The sequence below is a fragment of the Crinia signifera genome, chromosome 2, assembly GCF_055691185.1.
Source record: "Crinia signifera chromosome 2, ASM5569118v1, whole genome shotgun sequence".
In the NCBI taxonomy this organism is placed as follows: Eukaryota; Metazoa; Chordata; class Amphibia; order Anura; family Myobatrachidae; genus Crinia; species Crinia signifera.
This window is the reverse complement of record NC_139218.1, coordinates 296781413-296800368: the sequence shown is the minus strand read 5'-3', so window position 1 is coordinate 296800368 and position 18956 is coordinate 296781413. Positions and strand designations below refer to the sequence as shown.

General features: G+C 40.3%; 1 protein-coding gene across 4 annotated transcripts in view; it reads left to right on the top strand.

The window, feature by feature from the left end:
• Positions 1-18956, top strand: part of PIBF1 (progesterone immunomodulatory binding factor 1) — a 270000-nt gene that overhangs the window by 129852 nt on the left and 121192 nt on the right. For all 4 annotated transcript variants that reach the window (XM_083168868.1, XM_083168869.1, XM_083168870.1 and 1 more), the window contains exon 14: positions 14584-14686. In XM_083168868.1, the coding sequence (XP_083024994.1) occupies positions 14584-14686 (103 nt within the window). The remainder of the gene's footprint in view (positions 1-14583; positions 14687-18956) is intronic.

Below are 18956 nucleotides of genomic sequence, written 5' to 3'. Positions count from 1 at the left end.
ACTTGTACATTATTAATGAGATTTGCTTGAAGAGGTTCATCCATGCCTTCACAAACTATCACGTCTACCGGATAAGAGAATGTTAAAATAACAAATACTTGTACATGTCACCCAATGTACCTTTGCTTATTGTGAAGCTACAATTCAGTCTTCATGCTGTTAAAGGGCTTGTCAATCTCATTGCTTTCATTAAATGTTTGCTTTATTGCAGCTATTCTGGTTTTACTGTTTTTACAAGACCTTTTTGGCCACATTGCATATCATCTTTTCCATTTGTCCATCGTCACTTATTGTTCAGCTAATTTGGAAGTTACTAATGCATGGTGCCATGTAACATTCCACCTAATGCACACGTTATTTGACCTGGTTATCCTAGTTGACAACATTTTGTTGCTTTATGTTAGTTAAGAAGATTTATGGCTCTGTATTTTGTATCATGAAACAGTCTGGGAAAATATAAATGTGTAAGGAAATAAATAAAAATGTTCTAGTACATATAGGTCCAGTTAGCAATTTGTTCCTTCTTTGTTAGTTATACCTCATACTCACCTGTAATAACAGGAATTATGCTTCATTTGAAACCTGACTTTACTGTAGCAGGAGAGCCTTATATACTGGGGTAAAGCACCTTTCTACCTGCACAGCAGTTGGTAATACTATCTGTAAAGTCATATTCCCGTTGCCTAATGTTTAAAGATGGAACAGAAACATACTGTACAATGCAGTGTGCATTTTATAGTCCTTGTCCCTTAACACCCACCATGATGCATTTGGCCAGAATACTAAGCAGCAATCATGAGGTTAGATGGTCTTCATGTTAGGATTCATGGTGCAGGAACACTGCGTTTTGCAGCCAAAACTGGGCGTGACTTGCAGGTGAGGGGATGTTGAGGCGGTCTGGCCCCTCTACTTCCCTACTGGGGCTTGCCCCAGCGAAGGGTGTGCCCAGAACCTACGGAGGTGCTGGGTTTTCCCCAAGCTCTTCTTTTTAATGTGAATAGATGCTGTGCAAAATAGAGGGCAGGTTATTTTAGTGGGGTGTCGCTAAAAGACAGGGCGAATTTTGCCCTTTAGTGCCCGTGTACGGCACAGTGCCTTGCTAAAAACAGCCTAGTGTGAACACTAGCTAGAGTAAAATTAGTTTCTGTATCACCACTAAAGGGCACTCCTTTGAATACACCCCAGAACAGCACCCGTTTGATCGGAATGGACTGCAGGATTGATATTATTCATAAATAGACTAGATTTGACCACTAATCCGTGCCACTGTTACCAGCAAGCAAGGGTCCATTTGAGATGTGACGGGACCCTTGATGAGCATTCCTAATGTCAAAGCTACGTATCTCCCCAATTGAGTTAAAAGACGCAGCTGCTATAGCAACCTTGCCCAACTCTGAATCAGGCTTTGGGCTCGGCTTCTAGCTGAAGACATTTTATAAAGAATAGCTGAATCAATCATTGTAATCTTCTGAAATGAAAAGAGGTGACGTTGCCCATAGCAACCAATCAAATTCTGTCTAATTTCTCAATTGCATCCTAGAATCTGATTGGTTGCTTTGGGCAACATCACCTCTTTTCATTTTAGAAGCTTTATCAAATTTACCCCTAATGGGAGGTATTCAGTGTTTGATTCCGACTGTGGGTATTCAATGTTCCAACTGTTGGTATTCAACGTTCCGACTGCCGGAAGCATTGCAACAGACGGATTCTACGTGTATTGTCGAAATACATATTTATTTGGTCGAAAATGGCCGCGGATTCAACAATCCAGCAGACGTTTTTAACCATACAAATTTCACTTTTTAGAAAGTCAATTCTGACAGGCTTCATTAAAGTCTGAAATGGCCTCATTGAATAGATATTTCTGACTGTCAGAAATCTGGGCACACATTGAATATCATTCCTTTTCTCGCTACACCTGCATTTACCTGCACTCATCTCAAACTATCCCACCCCCTTTCTCTCCCCTGCAGTCCTTTTCCCCATTCTCTACCCTGAGAATTTCCTTCTCTCTTCTTTCTCTTTACTGCCTAATTAAATACTCAATGGATCTGATCTTCTGCCTGTGGAAAAGGTTAAAGGTGCCCACACTCTACAGAGATTTTTTGGCTGATTGGACGATTTTTACAGCAAATCGTTCACAATCGCGAACGACCGTGATCTGATGCAGGTCTTTGGCAGGATCTTTTGATATTCCCTGCTGCAGGGAAGATCAGAGGATACAGCTAAAGATCTGTGCGACTCTGGTATTTGGGAGTTAGGGCTCTCAGTCGCTCCGGTGTACGGGTATGTTTGGATGCTCAGATGCTCAGATATTCAGGCACTTGGGCATGGTTGGGTATTTGGGAGTTGGTTTGCATGCTCAGGTGTTCGGGCAAGTTTGGTCGCTTAGGATTTTGGGTGCATTTGGCTGTGTTCTCGTGATCGGGTGCGTTTGGATGAGTTCAGCCGCTTATGGATTTGGGTGTTCGAGCACATTCGCACTCTTAGGCGAATTCGGGTGCTCATGGATTCGGGTGTTCAACGTGTTTGTGCACTCGGGTGTTTGGGTGCATTCGCATGCTTGGCAGAATTCAGACTTATTTGCGTAGTCTTGTATTTGGGAGTTCAGGTGTTAGGCCACATTTGGCCGCTTAGGTGTTCTGGCACGTTCGGATGCTTGGGTATTCGGGCGATCGGGTGCATTCATTTTTTGGTGTTCGGGCACTGTCGGATGCTCAGCATGCTCGGATATTCTGGCACTCGGTATTCAGGCATGCTCGAGTGCTCAGGTATTGGCATGCTCGGGCGCTCAAGTGTGCTGGTGTTTTGGGCTTCCAGGCAATCGACAGGGGGGAGGGGGGTGTAGCAGCTTGAGGGAGTGCGGTCGACGGGGCGCATGTAGGTACATGCCGGGGGGAGTCTCAAATTTTTCTAAAATCTTAAAATAAATCTTTGTCAAAATGTACTCTTTGCACAAAATCTTTTGTCCAGGACTGACGGAGAGTTCAAAGGAAATCTTAAGATTGCAGATCTTTCTAGTGTGTGGACACCTTTTAGAGGACTCATATGGTACAGTCCTCTTCTTTTAATGAAAGAATTAAAGATTGCCATTACAGATGACATGTTTTAATTGATCATAAAGAAATTACATTTTCATAATGCTCTTCTGATTTCTGTTGTAGGCATGTTTATAGGGATATTCAGTTTTTCCCTTTTTTGTCTCCAAGTTTCATCTGTTTCTCACAATAAGTTACAGGAAATTAAAGACATGTTGGACGTAATAACATTAATTTACACATTTCTCAAACTTGATGGAACTTGAACAGCATCAGCATAATGTTTTTTTATTTCACTCAAGGCTCATCTTGAAAGAACAAAACAAGATTTTCTGGTTGTACATTTCTTGTCCTGACATTTCACCTCCTGTCATTACCATTCATTATTAATCTTTTCAAAGCAAATGAAGTGAAGATACATATTACGCTTAATGCTCAATTCTTCACATAATGGTTTACATTTAAGCCCTTTTTTTTTAGTTTGCTTTGTACACCTTTGTAATGATGGAGAATGTGTTTGTATTGTAAAGGTTTTGTGGATTCCTTTGCAAAGAAACAGAGTCTGATCACACTAAAGCCTCTCAACGTGCCGTGCACAGCTATTTCCTTACAGGTGTCTGGAGACATGTGGCCTTATCCTCCTATTATGTTATGCTGTATGCCCACTTGTGAAGTTTAGAACCATTCTCCTCCATGTTTGTTAACCATTCCCTTGTAGATATCTGCTAACATTTAGAAGACGTTTGTAACTTTTCAGTGAGCGCTGAATTCAATTTAGTGTGCACTTTCCCTGTGTAGCATTATTGTGGCGATCTCTCTAACCAACTCTCATTGTGATCTTAAACCCTAATTTTATTTTCAGTCAGGCACAAACATATTTGGTTGAAATATATAACATGGTACCTGTTAGCTATTGTTTTATTAGTTTGCTCTTGGTAACAGACAATTTTGTAGTATCTTAGAACAGTCTGACCTTCTTTTCCTCCTTTAACCCTATATTATCTTTCTTTTTACATACTGCATACACCACTAGATTATACAGAGCATGGGTCCTTAAACTGCGGCCCTCCAGATGTTGTGAAACTACAAATCCCAGCATGCCTTGCCACAGTTTTAACACTCCGTTATAGCAAAACTGTGGCAAGGCATGCTGGGATTTGTAGTTTCACAACATCTGGAGTGCCGCAGTTTGAGGACCCATGATACAGAGCATAGTGATGATGTCACAAGAGGTGCGTTCAGTGCTGATAATAGTTGTAAGTTATTGTAGCAATGATTACATAAAGAGCTTTTATTCACATGCAGTTCGCTTTCAACCAAAACTGCATTCTGTAAATATACACAGCCAAAAAAAACACACTGACGATGTTCACAAATACTATTTCAAAATGTATTTCGGGAGCCACAGTAATAAAACAACAATACAGATTGGCTTCTTGGACAACTAACAATTTTGTGACCGATATTATAAAGAAAATAAATATCCTTTAAATGATAGACTTTTAACAGACATGTCCAAACTATGGACTACAAGTCCCATCATGCCTTGCCACAGTTTTACTATTAGGGAATGCTAAAATTATGGCAAGGCATGCTGGGATGTGTAGTTTCACAACAGCTGGAGGACCATAGTGTGGACATTCCTGTCTTTTATAAGGAGAATATTCAATTAATTGCAAGTTCTAAAGCGGGGTGAAAGCTCTTGTTTTAATGCCCTAAATCCAGTGATTCATCACAAAATGCAGATTCTAATTAATTTTCCTGTGTGTTAAATGCAAATGGGTGCATTTAATGCAGATTTTTCCTGAGGCTGTGAGGAAACTTAGTTCCTGTGGTGATTAGCGCAAGCAGCTAGCTGAATAGGGCAGTGCCGACCATTAGCCACAACAAGTTATATATTCCCTTAATAGTCCTCTAATGCAGTCAGATCAGAGAAATGAGCAGTAACATAGTAAATAAGGCTGAAAAAAGACATTAAGCCATCGCATTCAACCTATCTGACTTGTAACTACTGACTTGAGTAAGTCATATCTATAGGATTCCCTTAGTGGCCAAAAATGTATCCAGTTTTGATTTAAATTCATTAACAGAAGTTGCAGTAACCACCCCCACCGGCAATGCGTTCCAGAATTGTACTGCTCTAATAGTGAAGAATCCACTTCTTAATTCAGTACGGAACTTATTTTCCTCGAACCTCAGTACATGCCCGAGTGTCCTAAGTATAGGCCTGTTAGTCAACAAATCATCTCTCAGTTCCATATGATTCCCAATCCTGTATTTGAACATAGTAATCATATCACCTCTCAACCTCCGTTTCTCCAGTGAAAACATATTCAGCCTGGTTAACCTTTGTATTCTAGTTTTTCAAGACCTTTTATTAGCTTATTCTCTATACCTGTTCCAATTAATTTATGACCTTTTTAAGGTGCGGTGCCCAGAACTGAACACCGTATTCCAAGTGTGGTCTCACTAATGCCTTGTAAAGAGACACTATCACATTGGCATCCTTTGAATCCATTCCATTTTGAATGCATACCAGTGTCCAGTTTGATTTTCCTGCTGCACTTGAGCAGTGTGCAATATTACCCAATTTTTCATCTATGATGACCCCCAAGTTCTTCTCTACAGCAGAATTCCCTATAATAACTCAATTTAGCCTATAAGTAGCTTGTTCATTTTTCTTCTCATAATTAATTACTTTACATTTTCCACCTTTCCGCCCACCTTTCCAGTTTAATTAAGTCACTTTGCAGTGTATCCACATCCTCTCCTGAGTTAATTTCCTTACTCAATTTTGTGTCAATTTGTGTCTGCAAATATTGAAATTTTACTCACTATGTCACTTCCTATATCATTAATGAATATATTAAGCAAGGTGGGTCCCAATATTGAACCTTGCGGGACTCCACTTTGGACCTTACCCCAGTTGGAATGTATGCTATTTACTACCACTCTCTGTCCCCGATTGTGCAACCAGTTTTTAATCCAATTCCAAAATTATCTCCTAACCCTAAATTACCTAGTGTCATTAATAACCTATTCTGAGGCCATGTCAAAAGCTTCAGTCCAGCCTCCTACTGACTTCCTCATAGAAGCTAATTAAATTAGTCTGAAATTATCTATTTTTGATGAACCCATGCTGAGCCTTTTCTAAGAAATGGATACTCTCTCTTATTATTCCTTCTAAAGTTTTCCCCACAGTGGTGTAAGGCTGAACGGTCTATAAGTTTCAAGGTTAGTTTTGCTACCTTTTTTCCATGTTGATACTACATTAGCTATGTACAAGTCCCTTGGTACCATCCCCGTTGTTTATTGATTCTTCGAATATCAGATATAATGGTAGTTCTATGGCAGAACTCAATTATTTTAGTATCCTATGGTGTATTTCATCCGGGCCAGGAGATTTGTTATTATCTAGGTTCTATAATCTATTTTTGACTTTCCTCACTCAAGCATACAGTTTGGGAGCAATCAAGAGCAGATCATTTATTCTGTGGGAGATCTTCTTAAGATTCTTCCCTTGTAAATATCAAAGCACAAAATTAATTGAATAATTCCGCATTCTCTTGTGATTCTATTACCAGGGTACCCTGCTTATTTTTTAGTGGGACAATATTTTCCTTCCTTAACCTTTCCCGTTTATATAACTGTAGAATTTTTGGGGATTAGATTTACAGTCTACGGCTATTTTACGTTCAGTCTCTAATTTAGCCATCTTGATTGTATTTTTTACATTTCTTATTACATTCTTTATATGCTGCAAATGATTTGGGTGCCCATCTTGTTTAAATGCTTCGAATGCCCTCCTTTTTTTTTTTAGCTATTTCAAATTTGACTTTGCTGTAAAGCGACATAGGTTTCTTTTTGACATTTGTTCTTTTATTTACCCTAGGAATAAATTTATCACTGCCCTCCAGCAGTATTTGTTTAAAAGTTTGCCACCTTCTAGTAGTATCCATACCTCTAAATAATTCCTTTCAGTTTATATACTTTAAGGACTCCTCAAACTTACCAAAGTTTGCTTTTCTGAAATTTAAGAACCTAGTTGCTCCAATATAATTATCTTTGTTAAAATCGAAATTAAATGTGATCATATTGTGATCACTGTTCCCCAATGTTTCCATTATGGTTATGTTAGTAAGAATGTCCCCATTGTTGCTTATCAAGAGATCCAGAATATTGTTATTTCTGGTTGGACTTTAAATAAATTGCTACAAATAGTGGACATTTGGGGCATCCAATAAAGCATTTCCCTTAGTGGTACTAGTTGACCTATTTTTCCAATTTATTTCTGAGTAGTTAACCCCTTCCTGACACAGCCAGTTTTTGCCTTCCTGACAGAGCCCTTTTTTTTCAAATCTGACATGTATCACTTAAGTGGGGATAACTTTTTTTTGCTTTTACTTATCCCAGTGATTTTGAGATTGTTTTCTCGTGACACATTGTACTTCAAATTAGTGGTAAATTTGGGTCGATACAGTCTGTGTTTTTTTGTGAAAAATACCAAAATGTCGTAAAAAAATGGAAAATTTAGCAATTTGCAAAATGTTAAATTTTCTGCTTGTGAGACAAATAATCATACCACTCAAAATAGTTAATAACTTACATAGACCATATGTCTACTTTATGTTTCCATCATTATTTCAACTTCCTTTTAATTTTTTTGGACACTAGGAGGCTTACAATATGAATAGCAAATTCTCAAATTTTCAAGAAAATTTCAAACACTGATTTTTTTAGGGACCAGTTCAGTTCTGATGTGACTTTGAGGGACTTGTATGTGAGACACCCCCATAAATGATGCCATTTCAAAAACTGCACCCCTCACAGTATTCAAAACAGCATTTTGGAAGTTTGTTAACCCTTTAGGTGTTTCACAGGAATTAAAACAAAGTGTAGGTGAAATTTCAAAATTTCATTTTTTTTGCAGATTTGCAATTTTAATACATTTTTCTAAGGAACACAGTAGATTTTACTAGAGAAATGTGACTAAAAATTGATTCCCCCAATTCTTTTGTTTTCATAAATATCCTATATGTGGCCCTAGTGTGCACGTTGACCAAACCACAGGCTTCATAATAGAAGGAGCACCTACTTGATTTTGGAGCCTCCTTTTTATGAGATTATTTTTTAGGCACCATGTAGGTTTCTAGGCACCATAAGATGCTAAAATTTAGGAACCCCCCCACAAGTGACCCTATTTTGCAAACTACACCCCTCAGGGAATTCATCTAGGGGTATAGTGTTCATTTCAAACCCCCAGGGGTTTCACCAATTGTGGTACAACTGGGCAGTGAAAATGAAAAATTAAATTTTTTACACAAAAGTGCAGTTCTGGCTCAAAATTTTTCATTTTCACAAGGAATGAAGGAGACAAAGCACCCCAAAATCTGTGCCCCAATTTCTCCCGAGTACGGCAATGCCTCACATGTGACCAAAAAATACCATTTGGGTGCATGGCAGGACTCAGAAGGGAAGGAGTGATTTTTGGATTTTGCAGCTCAGATTCTGGTGGAATGTTGGTGGGTGCTATGTCGCATTAGCAAGACCCCCGAAGCACCAATACAGTGGAACCCCCCCACAAGTGACCCCATTTTGCAAACTACACCCCTCAGGGAATTCATCTAGGGGTATAGTGTACATTTCAAACCCCCAGGGGTTTCACCAATTTTGATACAACTGGGCTGTGCAAATGAAAAATTACATTTTTTTACACAAAAATGCAGTTCTGGCTCAAAATTTTTCATTTTCATAAGGTATGAAGGAGAAAAAGCACCCCAAAATCTGTGCCCCAATTTCTCCCGAGTATGGCAATGCCTCATATGTGACCAAAAAATACCAGTTGGGTGCATGGCAGGACTCAGAAGGGAAGGAGTGATTTTTGGATTTTGCAGCTCAGATTCTGGTGGAATGAATGGTGGGTGCTATGTGGCATTAGCAAGACCCCCGAAGCACGGTGAAATGATGAACCTAATAATCCATAGATGTGTGGTATATTTTAAAACACTCCTTTATACATAGGCCGGGTTTGTCGGGGCAAGTTTCACAGTGGAAAATAGTTTCCTTTCTTATTCCCTTTTTATAGCAAACTTTGCACCTTTTTTGTGTCCTGCCCTTTCTTGCAGTGGAGGGGATTTCGTTAGGAAAATGCTGCCCTGGTACAATACGGGGGCCAGTACTAGAAGTACTGGGGCCCTCTGCCTGCTGGTTCCCAAATATTAGGCCCTTTATGACTTCCTCTTGAAAGTGCATAAATGTCCCCCTCTGGCTGGTAGAACGGAATAGCACGTAAGCGTTATACAGTGCCATCTGGATGATATACACGGCCAGCTTCTTGTACCAGATTTTTGTTTTCCGCAGGGCACTGTACGGCTTCAGTACCTGATCTGAAAGATCCACTCCGCCCATGTACCTATTGTAATATAGGATACAATTAGGTTTTGAGGTGTGGGTACTGGTACCTCGTACAGGGATGGAGGTGGTACTGTCTCCATGAATTGTTGTCAGTATAAGGACATCCCTCTTGTCCTTATATTTGACCAACAACATATTTTCGGTGCATATTCCCCTGCTTTCACCCCTTCTCATTACTTGGGCAATGTGCGTTTTTGGGAGGCCTCTTTGGTTCTTACGCACAGTACCGCAAGCTGCTGTACCTCTTGAACCAAGGGCCTTAAACAGGGGGATGCTAGTGTAAAAGTTATCCACATAGAGGTGATAACCTTTATCCAGGAAGGGGTGCACTAAATCCCAGACAATTTTTCCACTAACACCTACGAGGGAGGGGGGGCATTCTGGCGGTTCAATTCTTGAATCCTTCCCTTCATATACCCTAAACCTGTGGGTGTACCCTGAGGATTATCTCAAAACGAGCCCGAGTCATGGCCATACGGTAAAATGGGGTGCTGTACAGAACATCTGTACTCCAATATTGCCTAATTTCTGGCTTTTTTACTATGCCCATATGTAACACCAGACCCCAAAACGTCATCATCTCTACTGCATCTACAGGGGTCCACCTAGCAAATGATGACGTGGGGTTTTGAGCAATAAACTGCTGGGCATATAAATTACTTTGGTCCACCATTAAATTTATAAAATCATCAGAGAAAAATAATTGGTACTTGTGAGTTATCCGGGCGCCCGATTTCAAAATCGGGTCGGATCGGGACATCGCATCGCATCGCATGCGACCATCGGATGCGATGCGATGCGATGACCCGATTTTTCCATAGGAATCAATGTTAAAATGGACTGAGTCCATTTTAACATGGAATTCAATGGGAAAAAGGGGTCCTTTTCATACCCCTACTATCCAAGTGGGCATGGAGTTGGATATAAACCTGTGGCGAGCGTAGCGAGCCACCGAGCCCGAAGCGTGGCGAGCGTAGCGAGCCCCGCGAGGGGACACGGAATACCGTCCCCTCGCGGGGCTCGCTTCGCTCGCCACGCTTCGGGCTCGGTGGCTCGCTACGCTCGCCACAGGTTTATATCCAACTCCATGCCCACTTGGATAGTAGGGGTATGAAAAGGACCCCTTTTTCCATAGGAATCATTTTAACATTGATTCCTATGGAAAAATCGGGTCATCGCATCCGATGGTCGCATGCGATGCGATATCGCATCGCATCGCATCTGATTGTATGCCTTAACTTAAGGCATACAATCAAAAAATCGGGCGCCCGGATAACTCACAAGTACCAAATAATTTGAAAAAGTCAATTTCTCTGAGACCTGCTGAATCAAATTGGATTCCTGGGATGGCCAAAAACTCAGGAACCTGGGGCTCAAAATTGTCTGGTGGTGGGGTCCATACGGGATCAATCATTTGGGGGGGGGTCTCAGCTGCTCTACGGGGGCGTCTTTGAGGGGGTCCCTCATCAGCAGAGGAGGAAGAGGAGCTTAAGGCGAATCCTTCAAATTCCCCGCTTGCATCACTGGCTGTGTCAGAGTCAGAGGCAAGCATGGCATATGCCTCCTCCGCTGAATACATTCTTCTGGATGACTGGGATGACATTTGGGATGCCATTTTTATTTTTGTGTTTCTGTAAGTGTAATGTTTCAACACGTGTATAGTGTAGGGGGGTACAAACTTTATTTCAACACGGGGGGTATGTAGTGTGTAGTGTGTATGTAGTGCAGAAAAAAAAATACTTTATACAGGAATTTGATCCCAATAAAAAAAAAAAAATTGAAGGGGTTAAAAAAAAAAAAAAAAAAGGTCCTGCGCCAAAAATTGAGCACAGATGTTGGTCAGTAACGTCCGTCACTGAACAGCGCTCAAAAGCAACAGGACACCCACAAAAACAACGTGGGTGTAAAAACAAAAAAAAAACAATTTAAAAAAAACTGCAGAAAAAAAATGATATCAACCTGTGCCAAAAATGCTGTTCAGTGATTGTACGTCACTGATCAGCGGCCACAGGACACCCACAAAAGCAACGTGGGTGTAAAAACAATTTAAAAAAAATTTCCACAGCACTCTCCAAAAAAAAAACAATTTAAAAAAACTGCAGAAAAAAAAATGATATCAACCCTGTGCCAAAAATGCTGTTCAGTGATTGTACGTCACTGATCAGCGCTCAGCGGCCACAGGACACCCACACAAGCAACGTGGGTGTAAAAACAAAACCCCACTGCACTCTCCAAAAAAAAAAAAAACTGCAGATCAGTGATGCAGTGATGCAACACTGATTAGCAGTGAGGGGCAGCAGACACACAACCTGACAGGGTATATATATATAAAAAAAAAACCCTGGACCCCCAAAAAGTTGCTGATCAGTTAATTAATCAGCACAATCAGTACAAAAGGGGGGGCAGCAGTCAGTTGCACAGGCAGCACAACCTTTGCTGCAACTGACAGGTATATATATAAAAAAAAAAACTCTGCACCCCCAAAAAGTTGCTGATCACCTCAGATATAGTGATCAGCACAAAAGGGGGTGCAGCAGACACAAAATATAGCACTCTCTATCACTCTCTGTCACTATCTGTCCCTATCTCTCACGATCTGTGACTCTATGACACTGCAGCAGCAGCACACACAGAAGTCACAAGATCCAGGAAGTATCCAGCTGCTGGCAGCACGCTACCAGCGGTGATCAGCGGTGATCAGGTAAGTTTCAGGCAAGGATCAGGTATGTATCACGACAGATTGGCACGGTGACCGCTCTGCACGCAATTCCAGACCGGAATGGCGTCTGCAGTGCAGTCACCGTTAGTTTAAATCACGCGCCTTGGCTGTGATTGGTCCGTGGGTCCCACGGACCAATCACAGCCTTGGGGGCAGGTGGGGTGAGGTGTCATCGTCACCGATGACCCCCTCATGCCCCCTGACGCCCGGCGGTGATTGACACCTGTGTTACCGAGCGTCTGATTCGCCGGTAACACAGGAAAACGCTGTGAATGGCTGTTCACACTGAACAGCCAATCACAGCGATCGCCGACGGGGGGGCGGCATCGCAGCCCCCCCTGGGCATGCAGGGACATGTCTGCTGTCAGGGACAGCAGACATCGTCCCTCTGTCCCCGCGTCTATAGACGCGGGGACAGTTTAAAGTCATGACGTATATATACGTCATGTGTCGGGAAGTACATCCCGGCCATGACGTATATATACGTCAAATGTCGGGAAGGGGTTAAAGTTACCCATAATAATAATGTCTCCTAAACTGGCCACTTTTCCCATCTGTAGTAAGAGGTCTTTTTCCTCCTCTGTATTTATGTTGGATGGCTTATGACATGTTCCTACTATAAGTTTTTTAGCCCCTTTATTATTACCTGTGATTTCTACCCATATCGATAATACTGCCTCCATTGTGCTCCCGTAAATGTCTTCCCTTATGTATGGTTTAACAGATATACATACCCCACACCTTCCCTCCCCTTCTACATAATAAATTTTTTTGTAAACAGACTATAACCTTCTATGTTAGCCTCCCACTCATGTGATTCATCCCACCAAGTTTTAGTAATACCTATGAGATCAAAATCTTTCTCCAATACTAGGGTCTCTAGTTCCCCCATATTACCAGTTAAACTCCTAGCATTCAGATAAAGGCATTTCATCTGTATCAATGAAATGATGAAGTTTAGTACTGCACATGATCGTATAATCATATACCTTATCAATACACCGTTAATAAACCTACCCCTCCTATATATAAAAAAGTTAATGCTGCTCCTTACCTCTGCTTATTGGGGGGGTGGGGATTTTGTGTGTCGGTGGCCAATAGATTGCACCAAACGGAGCAATTCAATTGGGCGCACACAGTTGTTCCCTCATTCTGATGGGCTGGTAACTAGTATCTAAATATTCCAGTCTTCCCAGTTACATACTAATACAATATTTTCTTTATTGAAGCATCAAGAAAATATAATGAATTATTCATAATGTGAATAAAATGGTGTACACAGAAATGCATCAGGGTCTCTTATAAACAAGTAATATGGAAACATAGAAAAATAGTCTCTTTAATGGAAATAGTTGTACAACACGTTGTAAAAATGTTTGGTATGGTCCTGTTTCGCGAGAGGTTACTTTAACCAAAGCTTGTGGAAAATAAACATTTCAGTGGTTGGCGGAGAACCCTATCCATAACTGCAGGATGGTTTTACGAGCAGCTGGAGATATTACCAATAGCAATTTCTTAACATCCTTAGAAACTCAAGTACCTGACGGTAGAAGACCAAATAAAAACCCCTTTGTGGTGTAAACGGGGCATCATTTACTACATTTACTAAGTGGTTAGTTGCAAAATGGCAGACTACCTAGCAGAAACGTCTAAGTAAGAGACAGGCCCATAAACAGTGATAGAGGTTAGCCAAAGGTGGTCTACATTTTAGAAAAATAGACTCATTATGAATGCTCATCAGGAAACCTCTGTGGAAAGATATATGAGACATGAAATGTGTTGAGATCCATTTCTTTGTATTTGACTGCTGAGAATGCAACAATAGATAACAATATATTCTAGAGGTCACTTGTAGATAACAAGGATAAATAATTTAATTATTGGGGATTTGGGTGTTTGTAGGGAGCAGTGCTCCACAGAGGTTCTGAGAAATTGTCTAATTATTATATATATATATATATATATATATATATATATTATTGTGTATCTATACTGTGTGTATGTGTATATATATATATATATATATATATTTATAAAAAGTATGTGAAGAAGGGACAGTGAAACTGTGAATGGCTCATTAAATCAGTTATGGGGAGAATGGAGATTTTACTCAAACTGTGTGGAGTTTGTATATTCTCAACATGCTTGCGTGGTTTTCCTCTGGGAACTCCAGTTTCCTCCCACAATTCAAAAATATACTGGTAGGTCAATTGGCCCCCAACATAAATTAACCCTAGAATGAATGTGGTAGGGAATATAGATTGTAAGCTCTACTGGGGCAAGGACTGATGTGAATGTTCAAATATTCTCTGTAAAGTGGTGCGGAATATGTGTGCACTATAAAAAATTACTGGTTGTAATAATAATAATATTGAGTTTATCTTTTTTTCATTATTTTTATTTTTTTACTAGTGTTCACCTGGCGAGAAGACTTCTACTGCTAGAAAGGCAAAATTCCTTTTTGATAAAAGATTTAGAGCACCAGAAAGAGCAAACTGGCAAAGTTTCATTGGAGGTAAAGACATTTGTTATTCACGTAGCAGTGTATTACTATTATATATATTTTTTTTTTTTCATTACCAACCAATGCGGTTTACATTTCTTTAATTTGTAATGGATATATTTTCTAGATGAAAATAAATATTACCCTAAAGATATCATAATCAACTTTTACATGTAAATTCGTGATATTCTTGATTAACCATATATACCGTAGTTAGTCATTCAATACTAATGAAGGACACACCAGGGCCGGATTATGGGGGGTTGGCTCTTTCCGCACTGGAGCTGCCATGTTTCTAGATTCAAATGATATATACCTATCAGAGGTATAATCAGGCGCACTATTTTTGTATAGTTAAATTAATATTGTTAGGTATCAACCACAGCTTAATTGCTGCTCCCCCAAAAAAAAACCCAGAAAAAAATAGATTTTCTCTGAACCTTAAATAGTAAAAAATAGTAGTAACCAGAGAGCGCACTGTATTGATCTAATTTGCTGTTTTTATTTATACAAATAATTAAATTTTGCATACATAATAATAAAAATTAATTTATATATATTAAAACAATATTTAAATACACCTTAAAAAGGATTAATAAATGCTATATTCAATTCATAAAAAAGCATCAACATCCACCTTATTAAACAATTATATAAGTAGTGTCCTTCTGGATAGCTCAGACCCAACAATAGTCACTTCCCTTGTAATGAAGGTATGTAGCAAAGTTAATGCAACAGAGCTTTAAATGATCATATGCCTGTTTGGCTGATAGATATATGGGGAATGTCCTGCAAACAATTGATTTTTATATATTACCGGCTGCTGGCTTGGTGCGGTGCTGAGACGTGATGTTTAAGAAGCGTCCGCTTCTACCAGCGTTGCTCTGATGGAAGGGAGCCAGTGCCGGGAGCAGACACGTAGTGGACGATGGTAAAGATAGATTGAGGATACCGTCAAGCTTTACAGGACGGAGAAACGCGTCAAGGAAGCATTATTCTGCATCTTAAAACCATCCACCTGATCCTTCACACCCTTGGGAAAATCATTTGCAAGTGGATACCTGCACAAGAACTTAACTCTATTAGAGGAGACCTGCGGCAATCCCTTAGAGAGAAATCCGGTATCTGGAAGGTGATCGGCTTCTGAGCACACAGTGAGTGACATCCCGCGCCGGCTCCCCATCCACAGGAGTCACGCTGGAGTGAGCGGGTAAGGGACCATCTTACCACCGCCCATTCCATCTACAGATGTCTATCGGCGGCTCCCAGCGCCGGCTCCCTCTCCAACGGAGTCACGCTGGTGTGAGCAGTTACCATCGCCCACTGCATGTCTGCTCCCGGCACCGGCTCCCTTCCATCGTAGCAACGCCGGTAGAAGCGGACGCTTCTTAAACATCACGTCTCAGCACCGCACCAAGCCAGCAGCCGGTAATATATAAAAATCAATTGTTTGCAGGATATTCCCTATATATCTATCAGCCAAACAGGCATATGATCATTTAAAGCTCCGTTGCATTAACTTTGCTACATACCTTCATTACAAGGGAAGTGACAATTGTTGGGTCTGAGCTACCCAGAAGGACACTACTTATATAATTGTTTAATAAGGTGGATGTTGATGCTTTTTTATGAATTGAATATAGCATTCATTAATCCTTTTTAAGGTGTATTTAAATATTGTTTTAATATATATAAATTTATTTTTATTATTATGTATGCAGTTTAATTATTTGTATAAATAAAAACAGCAAATTAGATCAATACAGTGAGCTCTCTGGTTACTACTATATTTCTAGATTACCTGGTGCTAGAAGCCAGGGCTCTTTCATACTGAGCCAAGGTGATTGTGTGTGTGTATGTAAGTAGATGTCATGTGCGCTGTCGTCACACCATAGAGGTGAAGAGCAGCATTCGGCTTTTATTATATAGGATGCTCTGTAGTTTTGTCCTTAGAGAGTAATCCAAGTTGCGATTATTTGTGCTTTAGATGATTTGCTTATAATTTTGTTTCAGCTCTCCCTTACTGTATTTTAACACCTGGTACATATGATCACCTCTAATTCCCTTGTTGTAGAGAATTGAAAATGCAATTTGCAGGAAAAAAGAGGTGAAGTGAGAAAAGACACACTTCCACACCTCAAAATAAATTGTGGCTTAAAGCTGGGTACACATTAGTCCATGTGTACCCAGTTCTGGCGGTGGCCATGTTGCTTTTTGCAGCATGGACTATTCGATGCAGGGCCGATGGAGGATATCACTGACAAAGCACACATTGTCAGCAACATAGCGTGTACGCACTACACATTAGCTGGCAGGATCTTGTCGACATTGTCCATTGTGTACCCATCGTAACTTGTGTTTTCATCTGGCTCTGAATGAGGTCCTGTGTGACCATTATTTCACTTAATTGTAAATAGGTTTATAAACAACCCGACTTTGCCGCAAATTAGACCTAAGGCTCTGCTAACTTGTCCGTGGTACAGAAGGGGGTGGCCATGTCGCAATGGTGGCATAGCCACACCCTCAAGTGTGTATCTAGCAAATTCTAAGTGTTCAGCCTTACTTTAATCCCATACACTTTTCACTGACCCAGTGATGTCGGTTGTACCATTAGCAGGGGCACCTGTTGTTCATTCACCACTATGCAGAGCAGCATTCTTGTAAATCACTGCACAAATTCTCTCTGTCCTATCGGGGCAGTCTATTAGGAGTTTACTGTACTCACAACACACAGGAATGAATTCATGTAATCAATGAGTCACATGATTTATAATACAAGGAAAGAAAGCACATGCAGTGTTCCCTCTCATCACTGTGAAATACCAAATTTGGGAGAGTTCCAAGATCTTTCTCAAATGTTGTCAGTGCTTAGACTAATTATAATGCCGCAAGCTAACTTTGTTTCTTGCTTGTCTGATGAAATGTTCATTAGAATAAATTTGTGCTGATGTTTTCATTTTAGTGTTTGTTGCTATGTTGCATAAATTTCCTTATACATACAGATCAGTTTCAGGCGAAGTTTGGAAACCCAATAAGGCCAAGTTATATTGAGTATCATTCCCTTGAATAAGAGATCTATGGACTGTATCTGTATGAATTGTCCTTACTCATACTTACATATAGATGCTCGCAAGATGAGCGCCGGTGACGCAGAGTTCTGTGTATTTTGATATAGAAAGAACTTGGAATAGGGCTTTATTACATGTAGGTGGAGGACAGTGAGAGTGTGTTGACAACAATACTGGCTATGCAGAACTGGCTGTTTGTAGACTTATGGTCTGCACCGAATACAGGGTAGGTACAAATCTGCACTGATGACAATGAGATATATACAGTACAGCTTTGCATAACACCAATGTAAAGAAGATATGGTATACTAGATCTACATTGTGTAGTTCTGTAGTCAAAAGGTCGACTACTATTGGTGGACAGTCAAAAGTCGTCTGGGTGAAATGGTCGACATGAGGTTTTCAGGTTTTTATTGTCTAACGTGGATGATAAAGTAGGAACAAGTCATGATAAACTCATGTTGACCTTTTTCATGTCAACCTTTTGACCATGTCCACCTTTTCACCCCCAACTTTTTTGTTATCATGTCAACTAAAGTTGTCAACCTCTTGACTGTTGACCTGTAGACACTGTAGATCTAATGAATGGATACCATATAAAATATATATATATATATATATATATATATTTCACCTGCACATTAATTTTTTTTAGGAATATATGCCTGTTTACTTTGTCTATATGTGCGTAGTAATATGTAACATACAGAATACAAAAAAGTCCAAAATGTATCTTAAGGAGAAACCTGTGGAAAAAACACAGGTAGACCCTTTAAAGATTATGTAGGTGGAAACTTTTGAATAACGGTGCCCCGGAGTCTGAGAATTGTGTTTCTGGCACACATAGGCCAATAGTTTCTTATTGAGAAATGTATTAAAAAAATTATGTTAAAGTAAATTGTGTTTATATGCCATCATTAAGTTTAATTATGTGGCAAGGGACAAGATTTACTTCTGTTTGACCAAATATTTCATGACTTACAGCCACCAGCCAGTGGCGTAAATATAGCTCCGTGGGGGCGGGGAGGTGCAGAGAAAGTGTGGGCGCCAACCCCGGGGGTCTGCGGGGCTATAGTTACCCGCTGCTGTCTGCCGGTACCTGCCGTCAGGGTCCCGTCTCTCCCGGCACCGGCTCCTGCTGCTATAATAAAAACTGACACTTAGAAAATGGCTGCCCCCATACTGCAGACCGTTTTCTGTCTGCAGTATGGGGG